This window comes from Mycteria americana, chromosome 6 (genome assembly GCF_035582795.1).
Source record: "Mycteria americana isolate JAX WOST 10 ecotype Jacksonville Zoo and Gardens chromosome 6, USCA_MyAme_1.0, whole genome shotgun sequence".
Lineage (NCBI taxonomy): Eukaryota > Metazoa > Chordata > Aves > Ciconiiformes > Ciconiidae > Mycteria > Mycteria americana.
The window spans coordinates 37,452,144-37,471,430 of NC_134370.1; the positions used below are offsets into that span (position 1 = coordinate 37,452,144).

Genomic DNA, 19,287 nt, shown 5'->3' on the forward strand with positions numbered 1-19,287 from the left:
AAGGAATAGGCGGGAACTCTCCGTCCGCGCCGTCGCGCATGCGCCGTCGCTGCTTCTCCCCGGAGGCGCGCATGTGCAGGTGCCGCCCAGCCGGGGCTCAGGAGCGCGGCGTGGCTATCGCGATACTTGCGCGGCCGGGACGCCATCCTGCCCATCTTCGTTGCGTAGGTTTCGAGTCCGCCGGCCGGTTGGAAGTGAGGAGGAGCTTCCTTCCTGGCAGAAGCTCCTGCCGGGGCACGTCTAGGGGTGTGCGAGGTCTCCTGGTGAGTGGTGAGGGAGAGTGGGCTCAGTGAGCCCCGGCTGGGCCCGCTCGGGGTGCCTGCAAGGCAGGGTAGCGATAGTAGTGGGAACTCGGGCCCTGAGGCGGGTGGGCCTTTCCGTCCCTCGGCATGGCGTCGGGGCAGGCGCCCGCCTGCGGGAGCCGTGGGCAGCGGCGCTCCCGGAGGAGGGCGTGGGGGAGGGGACGGCGCGGCGCCTCTCCGCGGAGCCTCGTTCCTGAGCGCGGCCGCCATTTTGAGTGGTGGAGTTGAGGGCGGCGACGGCCCCAGGAGAGCGGCGTGCGGTGGCGAGGGGCTCCCGGGGGGCTGAGGTTGCGCGGGCGGAGGTCGGGCAGCACCTCCGAGGCGGAGAGGTGCCAGCGGGGCGCGGCGGGGAGCTGGGTGGGAGCGGGGGAGGTGAGAGGGGGGCGGCCCTGGGGAGGCGCGGTAAATGGCGCCGGGGAGCGGGCGGTGGGTCAGGGCGGCGATTTCGGCGGCAGTCGGCGCCGCGGGTGGGCAGGGCGGGGAGGGAGGGGGTCGCTCCGCGCCTGGCGAGGGCGGCGATCGCTGTTCCCTCGCTGTTGCGGCTTGGCGGCCGCGCGGCCCATTGTGGGGCGCTCCCCGTACCCCCCCCTCACGGGCACACCGGCGGAGGGCGGCGCGCGCGCACCTGCCGCCGCGCGGGAACCGGGGCGCCGGCGCGAGCCGCCCCCGCTGCGCGGGTCCGACCTCCCCTTCCCCGTCGGGGTCTCGGTGTGCGGCGCCCGCCTTGCTTCCCGGCCAGCACCGACCCCGCTGCCCCTGCCCCTCAAGGTGATCCTGCGGCTCCCTAGCTTGTCCCGGGGCTTTGTAACTTGAGGTAACGCATCGCCGGTGTTTCCGGAAGGGGAAGAAAAACCCAAACAAAAACCAACTGGGAGCGTGGCCCGTGGCTCTTTGTTTGCAGACAAAGGAAGGCCTTGTGTTTCCACGCAGGAACCGTTGTGTGGTTCCTACCTCTTCTTCAACTGTCATGCTTAAAAAAAAAAAAGAACAACAAAAAACCCCCACAAAACCTTATAGGACGGATGTTCAATGTACTCTGAGTAAATAACGAGCTTTATGTGCTGTGCCTACCCACGTGCTGCCCTCCCTACGCGCTGTGTTCCCTAATCAGAGTTTGGGGTGGTTGTAGATGTGTGCGTACTGTAGGTGTGATAAAGTAGAACTTTAAATATATAACAGAAATAAAGCTCGTTATCCATAATACTAGTTATCTGAAGAAAAACTGCCAGATTTCTTTTGAGGGAAGGGACTTAGGCATATATGGAATCTCAACATTTTTCCCTTTTTTTTTTTTTTTTTTTTTAGGGGTTGATTTAAATAAAACATGGACTGGAGTGGAAAACATAATGGGCCAAATGATACAACTAATGATGGAACAGTGGTACGACTTCGAGGCCTGCCATTTGGTTGCAGCAAAGAAGAGATTGTTCAGTTTTTCCAAGGTACCTCTAGTATAGTCGAAGTATAGTGACTGAGTTTTCTTGTATCTTTTACGCAATGTTTTGCACATTTTAATTTGTAATAGCTGTTAATGGGGTGGATGGGAGGGATTGTGTTAAATTAGTTTATCTTAAGTAAGAATTATGCCCTGTAAATGAAGTACAAATAACCATAGATGTAGTAAAACACAGTATGTATCTAATTTTGTCGAGGTGGTAAACATATTATACATATTGGGATAAGCTGAATGTTAGCATTTGGATCAGTTAAATTGCTTGATTGGTAGCTATATTTTCTTCATGTAACTTAGGTGGTTGTATTTTTGTATAGTTTAAACAGAAAAGAAGTATGGCTAAATCCATAAATGTGTAATGAAAGATCATTGGCTTGTATTGTTGGGTGATGGGGGAAACAAGGTGGTTTTCTTTTTCGTTGTTGTTGTTTAGATATGCTTTAAGTATTTGCTACAGATGGGAATGTTTCAGCCTTTAACACTGTTCCCCTTGATGGGGTTATTTGTCCTTGGGTTAAAGGGTTGGAAATCGTGCCAAATGGGATAACATTGACGCTGGACTACCAGGGGAGAAGCACAGGGGAGGCCTTCGTGCAGTTTGCTTCAAAGGAGATAGCAGAAAATGCTCTGGGGAAACACAAGGAAAGAATAGGGCACAGGTGGGGATGGAGAGTTTGGGATGGTGTTAAATCTTTATTTTTGGGGGTTGTGGGTCAGTAATGCTTTTGGGGGGGTTGGGGACCATTATGTGGAACTGGCTGTTTTTAAGAAATTTTTATAACTGATCCTAAGTTAACTTGGGAAATACGGTAGATTTGGGGGGTGGGGGAGACAGTATTGCTCTGGGTAGTTTGCTATACCTAGAGAATTGTTTCAATCGTTCTTGTGTAGGGTAATTTGTGATAAATACTACTATAGCTAGACATTGTTTTTCAACAGTATGTTTCTCATACTCGAAAGACATGTTTTATGCTTAATTTGTACAGCTAGAATTTTCACCTAGTAATTTTTGCTACTGTAAAGTGCTTTGGTTTTTTATACGCTTAAGATTCTTACGGTTTTGAGGAGAAACTTAAGTTGTATGGTATCTCTAGTCACTTCTATTGGATTGTACATTTAGTTATAGAAAACGTAGTATGGCCTTTTATAATATTCAGACAGCTTATGCATGTATTCTTATCGGTACTTTGAAAATCCTCTTTTATTAGATATATTGAAATCTTCAAAAGTAGTAAGAGCGAAATCCGAGGATTCTGTGACATGCCAAGAAGAATGATGGGACAGCAACGACCTGGACCATATGATAGACCATTAGGAGGAAGAGGGGGTTATTATGGAGCTGGGCGTGGAAGTATGTATGACAGAATGCGTCGAGGAGGTGGTGGATATGACGGTGGTATGTTTATCTAATGAACGGAGGTTCTGTTGTCAGTTTCGTGTTTCTGACATCTTTGTCAAGAAATAAAGAAATGGCAGTAGCTTGCAGTACCCATTAGGTTTGACACACTTCTCTCAAAATTTTTACTTGTAATATATCAAAAAACGTGGCTTAGTATTTAAGATTAATGGAAGTAATAAGGAAACTGTATTTTCAGCAGAATTTGATCTCTTACTTGCATATTTCAGTCGTCTTACTATATAAAAGGAATTTTACATTTGCGCTCTGTTCAGAAATCCAGGTTCACCAGTCTGTAGAGGCTGTTCGCAAACTTCTGGGTGCCCAAAGACTGCAAAATTGACTCTTGTGCATCGCTTGGTGAATTTTCAGTAATAATCTAATCGTTCCTTCCTTTCTCTCCATTGCACAGGATATGGTGGCTTTGATGATTATGGTGGCTATAATAACTATGGCTATGGAAATGATGGCTATGATGACAGAATGAGAGATGGGAGAGGTAAAAAAAAAAGTTTTTTTAATGGTTTGTTTAGAAAGATTTTTATAGTATTTGAGTTGTAAGGCATAGTAGTCCCAAGACAGAAATAATCACTTTCTTCATTAGATTATTTTGTAAAGAAAGAAGGTTGTTTAAAAAAGGGGAGGAATTGGGGAACCTCAGGAAAATGTAAACATCGCTTAGGGTATCTTCTGGTTAAGTGTTTGGGTTGATAGAGAGGAAGTGTAAACATCTTGCATTCAGTGGCATAAAGTGAGTGCTTTCAGAAAAACAGCAGTAATGACTTTTCTGGCTTTCCATGATGATCTTAGAGGTATGTGGGTTTGTTTTGGGTTTTTTAATAGGCATGGGAGGACATGGCTATGGTGGAGCTGGAGATGCAGGGTCGGGTTTCCATGGTGGTGGTCATTTTGTTCACATGAGAGGACTGCCTTTTCGAGCAACAGAAAATGACATTGCTAATGTAAGTACAATGGGAAAAAGGGCTTTCTAATGCCAAGAGTTTGCATGGTTTTGTCTTTCCTATTCCAAACTCGGTTGAAGTTCTCAAACAAGTGATTGATGGCTCTAATACATCTGCTTACTAAAGTCACAGCCCTTTATGTAAGTTTTACAAAGCTTAGTAGTAGTAAGTGAGCTTTTATAAAGGTACTGTCTGAGGTAAGATTACTGAAGAAGTCATCCAAACTATATTTAACATTAATGTCTGTACTCTTTGCTCTTTCATTTCCATAAAAGGTGTATTGGAGAGAGACCAGTTGTTGCAATCAGTAGCCTCATTTTAAGGCTTTCAGAAGTTTGTTTAAGCTTAACTGAAGATGCATAATTTTGTAAAAGAGGGATAGCAGATGTGAAACTTTTTGATTGTAGTTTGTATATTTGTTTGTTGACCTGAGACTTATTTTAGGAGGGACAGGGTGGAAAGACTGTAGGGAGCTGCGTTCAGCTGGAGGGGACAGGGTCCCACTACTCATACGAGATCAGGGTGGCAGATAAAAGCATACCTGCAAGGTTTTGGGAATACATTCTTGTGTCAGTATAGATGTGTTGTTTGTAGGGGAAGAAGTTTTCCTGGGATATAAGGCCTGGTTTAAACATGTCCTCTCTGCAGGGGGGGCTCCATCTTTATTAGTTGCACCTATATATTATATACACAGAACGCCATTCTTAAGCTTGTGCTTGTTTTCTGTTTTGTTTTTTTGTTCGTTATTTTTTAAATTGAGCTATATTTTCTTTATCAGTTAGATTGTTTTCTTTAGTTTAAAGACTCTCCGAGAACAAGGGCCAAACTTCTTCAGGCTTTGATTCAGAGCATGTTATTGCAAGTTGATGAGTAGTACTTCAGTACTATACCAAAGGTTTGGTTGCACATACTGTTTGGTAAAAAGGCTGTTAGTCGGAAATACCGCTGTATCTCTTTGAGTTCTGTAGCAAGGAAGAGCAGCCTGATTGACAGTCAGCTTTTTTTGAATTCCGTAACTGTGTCCTTGCTTTGAGAAGTGTATTTGGCTCTGCTTCTTCAAAAACAAGGTAATTACTGTCCTTTTCCAGGATGGCATCATAGTAGAACTTGTTGCTTAAATCAGTGTGTGTGGGCAGGAATTTTTGTTTGTGTCTTTGCTTTTTAAAAAAGCTCCTCAAACTCTGTAGCTGGAGCTCTTCAAGCTGTGTAGTAATAATAGATTGTAAGTGTAGATTGACCTAATGTTGAAGGTCTGCTATCACTAAGTAATACTTTGGAAATGAGTAATCAAATTTATGTGGTAGGATGAGATGAAATTTTAATGCAGTGCTCCACTAACCACTGGGATGGAAAAAAAGTACCTGGCTTGAATTCTGCATTTAATGTGATTTTGTTTGTTTGGTTTTATTCTTAGTTTTTCTCACCATTGAATCCTATAAGAGTTCACATTGATATTGGGGCAGATGGAAGAGCCACAGGAGAGGCAGATGTGGAATTTGTCACACATGAGGATGCAGTAGCTGCCATGTCTAAGGATAAAAATCACATGCGTGAGTGTTGTGTTCACCTGAAGTTTTCATTGGCCAGGCTTTAGCAGCATAAACTGAATATAAGGGTTTAAACTGCATTTAACTTCAATTGCAGTGCAGTAAATACACACATTGTAAGACTTTTTGCCATTTACCATATTTCAAACTCACTTTTTGTGGCCTTCTAACTGTTACTTGTAAGGTGGGGTTTTTTTTGCTTTGTGTCTCTGTGCTTCTGGTTTCTGAAACAAAATACAAAGCAAGGCTTTTTTGTTTCCTACAGAGCATCGATATATTGAACTATTCCTGAATTCAACTGCTGGAGGTGGTTCTGGAATGGGAGGCTATGGCAGAGATGGAATGGGTATGCATCAATTCCAGATTTAACTGACACTTTGCCGAGTCTGATGAGTCCCAAGCTTGTAACGATGCACTTCCTGCTTTTCAGATCAAGGTTACGGCTCTGTTGGTAGAATGGGAATGGGTAGCAATTACAGTGGTGGATACGGAACTCCTGATGGCTTGGGCGGATACAGTAAGTAAAAGTTCTGTTTTAAATGTGTTTCGTGAAAATGCTGCTACGTCCGTCTTCCAATGGACGATCGGGAAGGGTGGTGGGCTTTGTGTGCTGGGAGAAAGGAAAGGAGGGTGGTGGTTTAATTTAAACTGTAAATCGCTTGGGGTTTTACGCATTTTGCTACTGCAGCAAATGCTTGTGTAGAAAAATAGTGCTGAAGTATTGTTATTGTAGTATAAGTTAAGTCACCTTCAACCAACTGTTGTGTATTACCCATCACATTTTTTCTTTTTTTAAGGTATGTATGCGTGACCTTGTGTCAATTGTTTGCAGGTCGTGGCAGTGGAAATAGTGGAGGATACTATGGGCAAGGCAGTATGGGTGGAGGAGGATGGCGTGGCATGTATTGAAGGATAGCCTTGCTTCTACAAAACATCCTGGAAGAAACAGTCTCTGGTCTACTAGACTTTCTTACAAAATTTAATTTCTTTTGTATTTTAAGAACTTTATAATGACTGAAGGAATGTGTTTTCACAATATTATTTGGTAAGCTACAGATTGTGATGGGAAAATCTGTTTTCTGTAGGTTTTATTTGTTGCATACTCTGACTTTAAATAAATTTTTATATTCAAACCACTGATGTTGATACTTTTTATACTAGTTACTCCTAAGGATGTATTACATATTCAAGACTACAGTCGGTTTAAGATGTTGTACTATGGTTCAATAAAGGTGGTTGTACTGTTAACTCCTATGAACACTGATTCAGTTCTATGTAATCTTGGTGTAGTGAATGAGTTTGGAAAAATCACTTGTTTAAGGGGAAAAAGGTAGTTGAATAGATGAGTTTATTTGGTAACAACCTTTCCTAAACCCTTTTGATAAGTTGTATGTAATAATTTCTCAACATGGCGTAGAGCTGTGGAGGCTAAAATGCCATTGTTCTGGCTTTCTTCCTTGTACTACCAAATCTACCATCACCTTCAAAGGCACAGCTGCATAGATGAGTAGTGCCTGAGGCTTGTGCCTCCACAAAAGCAGACAACAACGTTTATTTCCGTGCTTTGCTGCAGAACCCTAGGTACTGCAGTTCACACATCTAACTTGCAAAGCAAACTAGAACACTAGCACAGCTTTTGGCAAACATGAAATGGGTCAAATATGAGTTAATTTGAAGGTATCTACGTAGTATTCCCCCCCCACACACACACACACACTGCTCTGGGGAAGAGTGGGGGATTTGGAAGCAAGTTAGACTTTTTCTTTCATGAAATTGTATTTAAACATGGTTCACCCTTTTTTTGCTGCACAGAGCTGATTTGTCTGTATTTGTTCAGAACTTGACAAGCCATTACATGGATGAACTTCTTAGAAGCAAAGTATCTCCAAAATAACTATAAGCCCAATACTTGTTAACTAACACACAACCCAAACACATTGGTAAAACTTTCTGTGCATTTGTGACATGTAAGATATGTAAGAAACTATTGTTCGAAGACACTTAACATACCTAATGTGTAATGAAAAAAGGTATTTATTCTTCTGAGCCAGTGTGATCTCCCAAATTAATTGCTTTGTCTTCAATGCCTCCCTTCAAATGTCAAATGTGATCTTGGGTATTGAAAGTCTGTCGCCTGTTTTGCTAGTACTGTGTTATTTATGTAATAAATGTCTTGCTGTGGGAGAGGAGAATGGAGTTTATTTCACTAGAGAGCGTGTTCTTGTGTCAAAGTGACTGGAAATAATAGCTGGAAGGGTAATTGGCATAGGAAGCTGTCCAAGTACTGGAATATTTTTGGCTAGGAAGGGGAGGGAAGATGAGATCTTAACACAAAGCCCTGTAAGATCATTGGTATTAACTCATGCTCTTAAAAAAAAATGGGTTCTTGGTCTGTTGCTGAAAAAGCCTGTCTTTCATAAAACTAATACAGCAAAAGTCAGGACAAGAGTTAATCCAGTTGCAGGAATAAATACCTCGCAGTAAGGTAGAGGTCATCTACACCTAATGGGAGCATGTTTTTTTCCATCAGCAGAGCAGGTGCCTCTGCAACATCGTCAGCTCTGCACCATTTCCTCACTCGGGTATACTTTGCATTCCATTTTATGAGAAGGAACCCTAACACCTGTTTAAGACTTACCTTTTGAGAGCAGGTTGGGAATTATGCTTCGAGCTATTTTGTGTAACTAAGCAATCTGCCAAAAGCACACTGAGCTTGAGTCTTTGTGGATGAAATTCCACTGTACTGGACAGTGAATCCCTTCAGACTGTCCTGTCCCTTCCACAGTGGCACTTCACCTCATAACAAGAGCAGCATTCAGGGTTGAACCTTTCAAGTCACTTAAGCAGCGTTTAAACTGCTTTTGAGGAATTGTTTTTGAGAAGAAAACCTATGAAAAAAAGATTGCTCAGTCAGTGAGAAAGTTACAGATCTGATCACTGCACAAAGAGGTATTTTAGCTTGTGCTGTGAAGAGTACAAGGAGGTGAAGCGCTTGTTTGCCTACTGAGAGCTGCTGACACAAGCAGTCCAGCAATGAATGCTAGGAATCAGCAGGGTTTTCCCTTTGCTTTCAGAGAAGCAGGTGCAAATATGGTAAGTGAACCACCTTTGCAAGAAGGTGGGCACAGCTCGTATGATCCCTGTGTGGGGAGCAGGAGCAGCATATTTTTCTCTGTTTACTCGCTAATGCTCCCGGTTCATTAAGTCGGAAGTAATTTCCCAAGAAGAATACAAACTGGGCTGCCCTGTGTCCTGGTTTCAGTTGAGATAGAGTTAATTTTCTTTATAGTGGCTGGTATGGGGCTATGTTTTGGATTTGTGCTGAGGACAGTGTTGATAATACCGAGATGTTTTAGTTGTTGCTGCACTAGTCAAGGACTTTTCAGCTTCCCGTGCTCTGCCAGGTGCAGAAGAAGCTGGGAGGGGGCACAGCCAGGATAGTTGATCCAAACTGACCAAAGGGCTATTCCATACCACATGACGTCATGCTCAGTATATAAAGCTGGGGAAGAAGAAGGAAGGGGGGGACATTTGGAGTGATGCCGTTTGTCTTCCCAAGTAACCGTTATGCGTGATGGAGCCCTGCTTTCCTGGAGATGGCTGAACACCTGCCTGCCCGTGGGAAGGAGTGAAGGAATTCCTTGCTTTGCTTTGCCTGTGTGCACGGCTTTTGCTTTCCCTATTAAACTGTTTTTATCTCAACCCTCAAGTTTTCTTACTTTTGCTCTTCCGATTCTCTCCCCCATCCCACCGGGGGGGAGTGAGCGAGCGGCTGCGTGGTGCTTAGTTGCCAGCTGGGGCTAAACCACGACACCCTGATACTGTGTGACCAGTTAGTTTCTTTTGATTAATGGAGTAGGTACCCCCCAGATCTTCCTACGCTCATTGTGAGGATGATTTAGACTCACAATCTGTGCAAGAACAAGGTTTTATAGAAAGACAAAGATACAGGACTAATAATAGTGTGGTCCAAAAAACTGCTAAAAGCAGGCCAGGTACGTAGTTTGATGCTCAGGGAAATAAAGCCACATAGAACATAGGGTATGCACCGTGTTGTTCAAGGCAGAAGGTTTTACTTAGAGTAAGTAAAAGCAATCTGAATAATTACATGCTACTTCAGTGAAATTTTCCCATGCAAATAGGGCAGCACAGAGGAGAGGAAAAGCGTGCAGTTTGGTAGCAGAAATTTAATTTACTGCATGTTACAGAAATGCACTATATTCTTATTTTAAAAGATTGCCTATTTTAAAATCAATTTTGCTTAGTTGCAGACTTTTCAAAAAGTTACTTATTAAACCAGTACAGATTAGCATCATCTATATCCTAGATCAAACCCTGCTGCCTCTATACCTACCCCGCATAAAGCCCACCAGAAAACACTCTCAGAATACTTTCAAGGAGGCACGTGAGCAGCACTTGGTTGGTTATGTCATTAGTGGGGTAGCTCCCCACTCTCCAGCATCTGCAAAGACTTTCTAAGCAACTTGAACAAGTCATAATAAAATACTCAAAACAGTCTGAATTACACATTTAAGTAAAGTGACATTATTCCCATAGTTAAGTTGCAGATCAATTAAATTTATTTTTTTTCCAAAAGCTATTTACAGATTTACAAGTGTTTGGTTTGTATTTTACAAAAAGTTACATCAGGTAATTTTAAAAACATTTTTCTTTACAAAAGCTATATAAGCAACTACATTGAGGTGTTAAAAAGAACAGCTGTATTAGCTTTTAGAATATTAACTAAATCCTATCCTCAAAAGACAAAGCTAAGCTAAACAAAGTGCAAGAACAATTAAAAGATCTGTTTCAAAGCCTCCCTTTTCCTGTTAGTGAGAATATTCCAAGCCCATGACTGAAGGAACTACTGGGCCAATAATTCTGCTGCCGGCTCGTCAATGCTGACCAGAGCGTGGAGATTTCATGGCTGCACCCCATCGCATGGGCGGCTAGAGGGAAGAGGGTGGATTGGTTCTAGTGCAGTGACGTGGAAGTGAGGACAATTTATCAAAGGATGTATTTGTAGTTGCCTACGGGAAGAATAAGGATTTACATCCAGCAGAAATTACCATCAGTGTGAAGAGTGGTCAAACCTAGACATACTCAAAAGCGCTCAGGAAGAAAATGGAATTTAGGAACAAACTCTGAAAGTTTGAGAAAGATGATGACAAAATATGGAAGAACCTTCCTGTCCAACACAGAAAGGACACGGTCCCCAGTATTTAACCCTAGTCTTTCTTGGTGGCAGATTCACTCTGCTTCTAGAGCTATACAGTGACTACGTGTACAAGCTTGAAAGCATGACTTACATGAAAATAATGCAAAGGTATTTGTTCAAAGTTACAGACAATGTCAGGCAAAAATTTTGTGATGGATATCTCTCTTTTAATGGAAACATGGATATGTAAAATTAATAGTTAATTTTAAAAAATAATTCAGCAAAATGCACCTTCCTTCATCAAGTGCCTAGAGGCACTCTTTGTTACCTGTCTGAAAAAAATCTCTCCTTACACCTGTGACTACAAGAACAGAGTTGTCAGTGCAATATTCTTGGATGTATCAAATCTTGATAATTGAGGGGAAGTAAACAAATACAGTATTTCGCAATAACTTATCGGACCACTGCATTAATTGCATTACTTTTTTAAAATATAATTTAAATCTAGCTACCACATAGTTTTGCTTCATAACAGCGTATCACAGGCACGTTCTGCAGCAGAATTAGGTTGGGCTTGTTGCAGACTAGCCTGTAAAAGCAGGTAAGTGTATCACCTTTTTCAAGATCATAACAACTAAGATATTCATCAAATCCATGTTAACACTGAGTCTCCTCTATAAACTGCCCTGCTTCCTCCAAAAGAGCTTCTGAGCCATTTGTTAGACTAACATTGTCATCTGTATTTTTAACACGTGCATTTTCTACGTTTGGGTCCCATTTTCTCTATTTGTTTCAACAGGAAGCAGAAAAGTAACTCCTCCACAGTACCTTGAAAATGCAACTCTAAACTGCTTACCTGAAATTCTGGAAATACTGCTGTACATTCTTTAGGTTTTTGGGTTTTGTTTTTTTACAGGATTAGCTAAATACCAGAAGGTAATACATATCTTGTAAAATAATCTTATGACACGTTAGAAGAGCACCTCTGTATAAGTATTGCATGGCAGGAATCACAGACCCGAACAGGCTTTGGTGAAGAAGGCAGAGGCAGTTCATTGTCAGAACAGGCATTACAGAAGATCTCACCACAGTTTCTACAATGGTGCTAAATAACAGGAAGAAGATTAAAAATTAAAATTTACAATGGAAATATACTTGGTAATTGGATACCAATAAACAATATACACAGAGCAATCCAAAATTCTTCACTGTGAGGGTGGTGAGGCACTGGAACAGGTTGCCCAGAGAAGTTGTGGATGCCCCATCCCTGGAAGTGTTCAAGGCCAGGCTGGATGGGGCTTTGAGCAACCTGGTTTAGTGGAAGGTGTCCCTGCCCACAGCAGCAGGGTTGGAACTAGGTGATCTTTAAGGTCCCTTCCAACCCAAACCATTCAATGATTCTACATGATTCCTTCCACTTCTTTGGTCTGAGCATGGAATCCTTTTTCAAAAGATAATTCATCTAAATCCCCATCTATGATGCAATCAAACCATGGTCTGTCTAGGATTGCACCATAGATAGACAGACAGATGGTCTGTCTAGGACCATATATATATATTTATATGCTTTGCAGACTTTATTCAATCCCTGGGTTAAGAACATACTCTGCTATACGAAAATATAATATAAGCAATGATATTCAAGACAGTGGATGATTCCGTCAGGTAGCTAACTGTGATTTAACATAAAAAGGTAAAATAAAAATCACTGCACACATTAATAAAGCATGGAAATTAACGTCACATTTTACTTTAAAACGGCAATAAACTCATAATTTTTTAGTCTATTGTATAAAAAAATGCCATAAAAAGACTTCCACACATGTCAAATTGTAACAGTGCCATAGCTGACAAGTGTTTGAGAAGATGATTCCACAAAGTAGGTTGAATAATTTTTAACTATGTTCCTTTGTGACACTTCACCAAAAGGCAGTGATTCTTTTGAAATTAGGGCCCAGCTGCATTGTACGTACCAAAGAACTAGGAAGACATCTCAAAAATAACTATGCATTCATCTGAGCATTGACGTTTCATGCCACACCTCTAAGATAATTAATGTTTTTCTCATAATACATGTAAAAAATTTGGAAAAAATTTTGTTAAAGTTTTACCTTCCTTTTGGAAAGAGAAAATTCCTTTTCACATAACTTGCAATGTGTAGCCTCTTTGTCCTTCAACCAAACCTGGCCCTGGAGAAAAAATTACCATAACTATATGTATCTGCTGAAGTTAAACTTTGAGTTCCAGGGGACAAGACAAATCCATAGCAGTACATTTACTGCCTGAATTGCTTAATGCCCCGAGACCAGTATAACATCACAAAGACACTCTAAAGCAGTACAAGACTGCTCCAAAACGCCACAAAACCTTATGAGACAAGACAGAGCAGGCATAAGTGCAAAGAGAACATGCTCGAGGTAGTAATGCTGGTCAGTGGCTGAGCTGGGAAAAGCAGAAAGGTATCCAAGTCTCAGAGCTGAAGCCTATTTCCCTGCCCATCACATAGGAACAGTCCCCAAGATGCATTGAAGAAAAAAAACCAGGACAGTGTCAAGAACTGTTAATTTCCTTCTGTCTAAACCAATTCATAAAAACAGGAATCTGCTCAACAAAACCATTTCAGACACCTTTACTTGGACTGAAATAATATACAAGGTGACATACCACGTGATAGAATGTGTGCAGGCAAAATTTCTGCTCTCAAGTGCTCCCTGCATATCTTTAAGAAAGTTCCAAACCTCTTGGCGTTACAGATCATATTTTATCAGCTTTGGTGCTATAAGTTTACTTAATTCCTAGGATGATTAAATATTTATTGATCATTGAGAAGTAGTACCTAATTTAAGCTCAGTTGGCTACATATTCTGTCCCAGATACACTTTGTAAAATACAGAAGGGTGTCCATTGCAAGAAAAGTGTCAAAATGCATAGCTATACATCAAACAAGAAAAATCAAAAGCAACTGAGTATCTTTTTTCATGAGGTTACAGGGAGTCTGTGGTTCTCTCCCCCTGGAGGAAGTCATACGAGTCTCTTCTGAATAGTTGCTGTTGGAAAGAAGTCTTCTCATGCTTACAAAATATTTCAAAGGGAACAGTAAAAAAAAAAAAGTTTCTCTTTCCTTAAATACTACTAACCTGCAATGCTTTGTTCGCTTCTTTTATATCTTCTATTTTCAGCTTTGATCTAAAGAATAAGATAATGCTATTTCAAACTTCTATATTGTCAGTTATGGTCTAACAACTTTAAAAGTTGTAGGTACTTAAAAAATTATAAGCAGTCTGAACTTTTAGTTAGTATTTTATATTACAGCAGCATCCAGGAGATGCAATCAGTATCACACCCTGCTGTACTAAGCACTACACAAAGACAAGCTCTCTCCAAAGAGCTCAGAATCCTTTGAAGGGCTGTAAACTCACTTCAGGTTATGTGGATAAGAGAAATTTGTACCAGCATAGCTCTGTGCAAATACCTAAAGCTACCACACGGCATTGGTACAAAACCAAAATTTAAACTTCTGGACTTGTACAAGACCACATTATGTCATTACGGAGAAACTCAGAAACCATCTGAGTGGGTATGGCAGCCATCCAGTGCCAACCCACTTAGAATTGACTGAGTCACAGCATATATACTAGGTTATTCTATAGGGCATGGAAGTCCACACTAGTCACAGCAAAACTACTTAGGAGACAGAGATCATTAAATGAAACTTTAACAACGTAACAATAACGAGAGCTGTGCTCACTATAGTCTGAAGGGGTTTTCATAAGGTAATGCCTTACATCCTCCACAGACTTAGAAACAATGGCCTATGATTGTCATACAGAGAATCTTCATCTCTTCAATGAAAGGAATCCATGAGCTTGCATCCTCACAAAAAGATAAGCACTGTCCTGCAGGAGCCAGAGCTGTTATCTTCTACTTGGGTTCTTCTTTGGGAATGCTACAACATGCAAACTAGCCAACCGTTTTCAATGCAAAATAACTCCTAATGCCCCCAGGCCCTTTTAAACTAGGTTTTTCTGTTCAGAGCACTATAACTACCCATGAGTTCACAGCTAGCCCACCAGCCAAAACCAAAAATAAACAGACCTGACCTAACTAGACATATTTCTTTTTGATAACTGGCTAGGTAATATTGTCATATACAGCCTAATTCACATGACCACCATCCTATTATTTTTCTTAATTCAAGTTTATATGACAAAAATAATCATTATCATGAATAACAAAATTACTCGCTCAGCTTGGATGCCAGTTCTTGGAGAGCAGCTTCTTGGTCTTGACATATCCTTTTCAGTTGCTTGTTCTTTTCCTGAAGTTTAAGGAACTCCTTAAAACAAAAAAACAAAACAAACAAACAAAACCCAAAAAAACCCAATTATTCTCAAAATTGTATTTGTCTACTGCCTATAAAATTGCTACTACCCAAAGCTGATCTTGCTGAGAAAGCCAAGTGAATGACTCTCTATTAAGATTCCCAAATCCAACTTGAGCAGCAACAACTCAGGATTAAACACTCTTAGACCCCAAGAGATGAAGCAGTTTTGCTTCTGCAGTCCTCTCTGGGAAAAAAATAAAAATGATTGATTCCGGAGATCAACAACACTATATAGCCATGTATACTGAGTCAGAGAGAAGCTGAAGCACTTTCTGGCCTACAATGAGAAGACAAAGTCTTCAATACAACTGAGAAAGGAAAACGAGGATTTAATTTTCCTTATTCAAAGCACCGAGTTCTGATCTGAGGACTAAATGGGGAGTAAAAAACCCATTTTTTTTCTTAATCTATTTGTGAGAATACATTAATCTAATCTTTCTTATCTACTTGCAGAAATACTTAAAAATACCATGTCTAAGTCCATAATGAACTTTGCAGTCAATTTCTAAATTACTAGTCAAGTTTTACTGCAGAATTTACTTTTTTAAGGTTAATTATTTCTTGGGTCTCTATTCTCAGATGAGATACAGTTTCCTTTTCCTTTTGAAGATCATCCTCTAAGGTTTGCCGCCACTCTTTTTCTATCTTCAAATCTGTTTCCAGCTGAAGCCTAGAATATGCAAAACAAAAAAACCCAATCACTGTGCACAACAGTATCATTTTTAAAAAATAAAAATTACTTTATACCTGGGTGCAATATACTATTATCATAATAAACAAATGATCAACTTACGTGTTTTCTGAAACAGAAATAATGTATCAATATCATAATATTTTAGACATCAGTGTAATACATAAAACAAAACACTGTCACTTAGAGAATGCTTTTAAAAAGAAATGCATTTAAAGGACCAAGAATATGGCATTGTTTTGAAGAGCTGACCTTTGTAATAAATGAGCAAGAGAATATTAACCACAAAATTCTAAAGTATTTTTAAAACATGCATAAGAGAAAGCCCCCTTAACCTTACCTAGCTTGTTTCTAAAATAAAACAAACAAACCAACCAACCACACTGCCATTGCTGATGCAGACAATGATTGCATATAGCTCTGGTGCTCATAAAAGTTACTTAATATTACACCCTTAAATGTGAATCTTCTATTTTAGACTAAGGCTTATGGCATTTTGAACAGAACTGAAAATAAAGGAGGAAGGACTTTAAATTACTATTTTTATTGAGCTTCCTACATAGCTGAGGTTCAACATAAAGAAGGATCTAAATTCTATTAGTTTAACTGGAGTCCATTTAAAGGAATTAGGGCTACTCTGATGGAAGATCCACTCTGGCTAGAATTTCACTATCAGTTTCATGGAAGAGCTGGTGTTTAGAATGTTACGGAGAAACCAAAGGATGGAAGCACAGTGCTCAATCTTCTAGATCTAAATTGTGCCAACACAATAAAAGAGGAAAAAATCTGAGAGTAGTCATGCAAGGTTTTTTGATGGAAAACCTGTATCCACATTAATTTTCCTGTTTTAAAACCAAAACCATTTTTAAAGGAAAGACTTACATTTTGGGACACTACCTCAGCATCTGGCTGGAAAAGATCAGAAGTGAACATGACCTTGAGGTTTCAGAATTGCAGAATTCTAAGGCTGGGGTCTGAACTGTTCTTTTGCCAAAATCTGCAAAGATGACTGTGGTAGTAAAGTGAACATTTGTCATGACAGGTAAACAAGTTTATTAACATTCAGAGTTGTAAGAGAGACAGGGTGGGCTAATAATTGGATTGGAAATCACTAATTTTTAAGCCCCAGTCCTTCTTGTGCTACAGATTTGCACTGCCTTAAATAATTTACTTGTTATCTTTCCAAACAGGGAAAACACCTGCCCTTACAGGGAGCTTTTTACATTACATATTTATTTAAATCAGTACTGAAGGATTTAACAGGAGAAAGGGTAGAGGGTTGGCTTTTATATTACTTTTTAATATTTATGATTCCAGTGGATTTTTATTTTTTATTTCCTGCACAGTGGTAAGTTAAACCACTTCTACCTTATCCATAAGCCTGATCAATTAAACTATTCTTATGCCATTTCTGTTTAAGTTTATGCTACTACATACTTGTAGGTTTTGTTAAAAGTGTGTATTACTACTGCTACTACACTACGTATTTTCCCCCACTTATGAGAATTTCCTCATGAATTAAGCTGGCACTTTTAGACAAAAAATAATGCTGTTCTTCCCCATCCTTTCAAGCTGCACACCATTTTAGAGGCACCCAAAGGTAGCTTGACTTTCTTGGAATCGCATATTTTCTTCCACCTTGCCAGTTACCTAACATGAAGACCTTCAGCATTTACATTCTGTTCAAAACCATTTATCAACAACCAGCCTGTATTAAGACACAGGACATACTGCAATGTAGAATGTTTACTGCTGTATATATTTCCAAACAGGAAAGATATACTTACAGCTGTCTCTCCTTCTGGGAGAATTCTTTCTGCAGACTTTCAGATTTATTCACATATTCCTGTTTAAGTTTCTCATCCTCAGCCTCAGCCTCCATTTGAGCCTTCTCTGCTTGCTGCAATCTGGTGTAATTCAAATCAACTTTGGGTAAAACTGAAGCTAGAACTAGGGTGTAGAGGGTGAAGAAGACAAATAAAAGAAAAATGGGGAAATAGAAACATTTCTAAATAAAAACAAAGTTTGGGGGAAACTCACAAACTCAAACGAGAAATCCATACAATGCCTAGAGAACTAGCTCCTGTTTTTTCATGCAGTAAGAGAGCAATCACTGTAAGTAATTACTGTTTTATTTTATGCTCATGAATAACAGATGCCAAAGCATGATGATACATATTTTAGAATTGAAACATATACCTTAATGCTTTTTTTTTTTTTCATTTAGCATATGTTCATGTGTTATTTTTGGAAGGGTTTTTTTGTTTGTTGGGTTTTTTTTTAAATAAATCCTTTAAAAGTACTTGGCCTGTACTAATCACCCATTAAGACAGGGCAGAGCACATGTTGTGCAAAAGCAGCTCAAAACAATTCAGGCATAAGGCTGAATACAGAGCACTGCAATCAGACAGCAAAGAAATTTAACTAGCCTAATACAACAAGACCACCCTGACAGGTCCCACTACATTTATAGAACTACATCAACTACATCATATTATGAAATTAATTTAAATAATCTGTATTAAAAATAATACATTCTCACACTGGTTAAAATAGCTCCATACTATAGACAAAATAAATTAAACTGATTAATCAAGAAGTGAGGGATTGGTTTTTTTAATTTAATCTTTCCTTTCTGAATTCCAGGGGTTTGTTTCTGCTTCAGCTAGCACTCCCCTTGGAATCCATGAGTTCCCTGTGGTTCCTCTCTGCTTGGTCACGTCTTCAGTCCAAAAAAGATGGATGTAATGTAATGTAAGTAAAAGTACTAAAATGGAACTTGTGCTGTATCACAGCTACACCTGTCTTGATGAAAAGGCAGGAGAGTAAAAGGGCCTGTAAAATACCACTGAATGTCCCCACCCTGCTGCGTCTTGTTTAACAAAACTGTTTCAAGGGCCTCTCAGGTAAGTGATGGGAGAAATCTGTGATACTGTCTGTGCTTGATTTCTCACTTCCCAGCAGCTAGCTGAATGCAGAGTAACCCACAACTCCCAATGTCAGCTAAAAATAAATTAAGTCAGCAATATATCTACATTTGTGCTTCTACTGATGAAGTTGCACCAGTAGGACTTTCCAAACGCCGCCAGTAAACAAGTGAAAAAAGACTGGAATTAAACTACCTTAATAAAGCGTACTATCTCATTCAACTATACCAGTAGTTTTAAGAATGTTCCCAGTCACATTTGCAATGGTAGTACACAGAGGGCCAAAACACATACGGAAAGGAGAATACTGGGAAAAAGCAGGGTCAATTCACTGGGCAAAAGAAGCTGAATGAAGCTACACAACACAGTAACACCAAAAGCAAGTTAAAACCCTCCCTAAATCACAAATTAAACTGCAGTGTAGTTTCCACAACCAAGGTAGAAAGGGAGCTTGCTACCCAAGAAAC

General features: G+C 40.2%; 2 protein-coding genes across 12 annotated transcripts in view; one reads left to right on the forward strand and one right to left on the reverse strand.

Annotated features, from left to right (window-relative positions):
* The first annotated feature begins 112 nt into the window (after positions 1-112).
* On the forward strand, positions 113-6,797 carry HNRNPH3 (heterogeneous nuclear ribonucleoprotein H3). Of its 4 annotated transcripts, none has more exons than XM_075505331.1 (10): positions 113-263; positions 1,608-1,744; positions 2,276-2,414; positions 2,964-3,151; positions 3,564-3,650; positions 3,995-4,113; positions 5,528-5,663; positions 5,926-6,006; positions 6,091-6,177; positions 6,458-6,797. In XM_075505331.1, the coding sequence occupies exons 2-10, from the start codon at positions 1,627-1,629 to the stop codon at positions 6,469-6,471; spliced, it is 969 nt and encodes a 322-aa protein (XP_075361446.1). In that variant the 5' UTR covers positions 113-263; positions 1,608-1,626; the 3' UTR covers positions 6,472-6,797. The 4 variants fall into 4 exon arrangements, with proteins under 4 accessions (XP_075361446.1, XP_075361444.1, XP_075361445.1 ...); XM_075505329.1 differs by having other exon boundaries at positions 6,493-6,797; XM_075505330.1 differs by having other exon boundaries at positions 2,964-3,106; positions 6,493-6,797.
* A 571-nt stretch (positions 6,798-7,368) lies between these two features.
* Positions 7,369-19,287, reverse strand: part of RUFY2 (RUN and FYVE domain containing 2) — a 31,251-nt gene continuing 19,332 nt past the window's right edge. For 3 of the 8 annotated variants that reach the window (XM_075505324.1, XM_075505326.1, XM_075505327.1), the window contains 6 exons: positions 17,681-17,800; positions 15,743-15,872; positions 15,060-15,154; positions 13,956-14,004; positions 12,930-13,007; positions 11,109-11,923 (listed from right to left, as the gene is read on the reverse strand). In XM_075505324.1, coding sequence (XP_075361439.1) covers positions 11,780-11,923; positions 12,930-13,007; positions 13,956-14,004; positions 15,060-15,154; positions 15,743-15,872; positions 17,681-17,800 — 616 coding nt within the window. In that variant the 3' untranslated portion in view covers positions 11,109-11,779. Of the gene's footprint in view, positions 8,549-9,969; positions 10,691-11,108; positions 11,924-12,929; positions 13,008-13,955; positions 14,005-15,059; positions 15,155-15,742; positions 15,873-16,775; positions 16,903-17,680; positions 17,844-19,287 lie in introns of those variants that run through there. The other 5 variants (XR_012776184.1, XR_012776183.1, XR_012776186.1 and 2 more) reach the window with 5 other exon arrangements.

Bases quoted from the DNA above. Each gene is read 5' to 3' on its own strand.
- HNRNPH3 (XM_075505329.1), top strand. From the start codon at position 1,627: ATGGACTGGAGTGGAAAACATAATGGGCCAAATGATACAACTAATGAT. The intron at 2,415-2,963 runs GTGGGGATGGAG...CTCTTTTATTAG, and splicing joins AAGGAAAGAATAGGGCACAG to ATATATTGAAATCTTCAAAA. The intron at 3,651-3,994 runs GTAAAAAAAAAA...GTTTTTTAATAG, and splicing joins CAGAATGAGAGATGGGAGAG to GCATGGGAGGACATGGCTAT.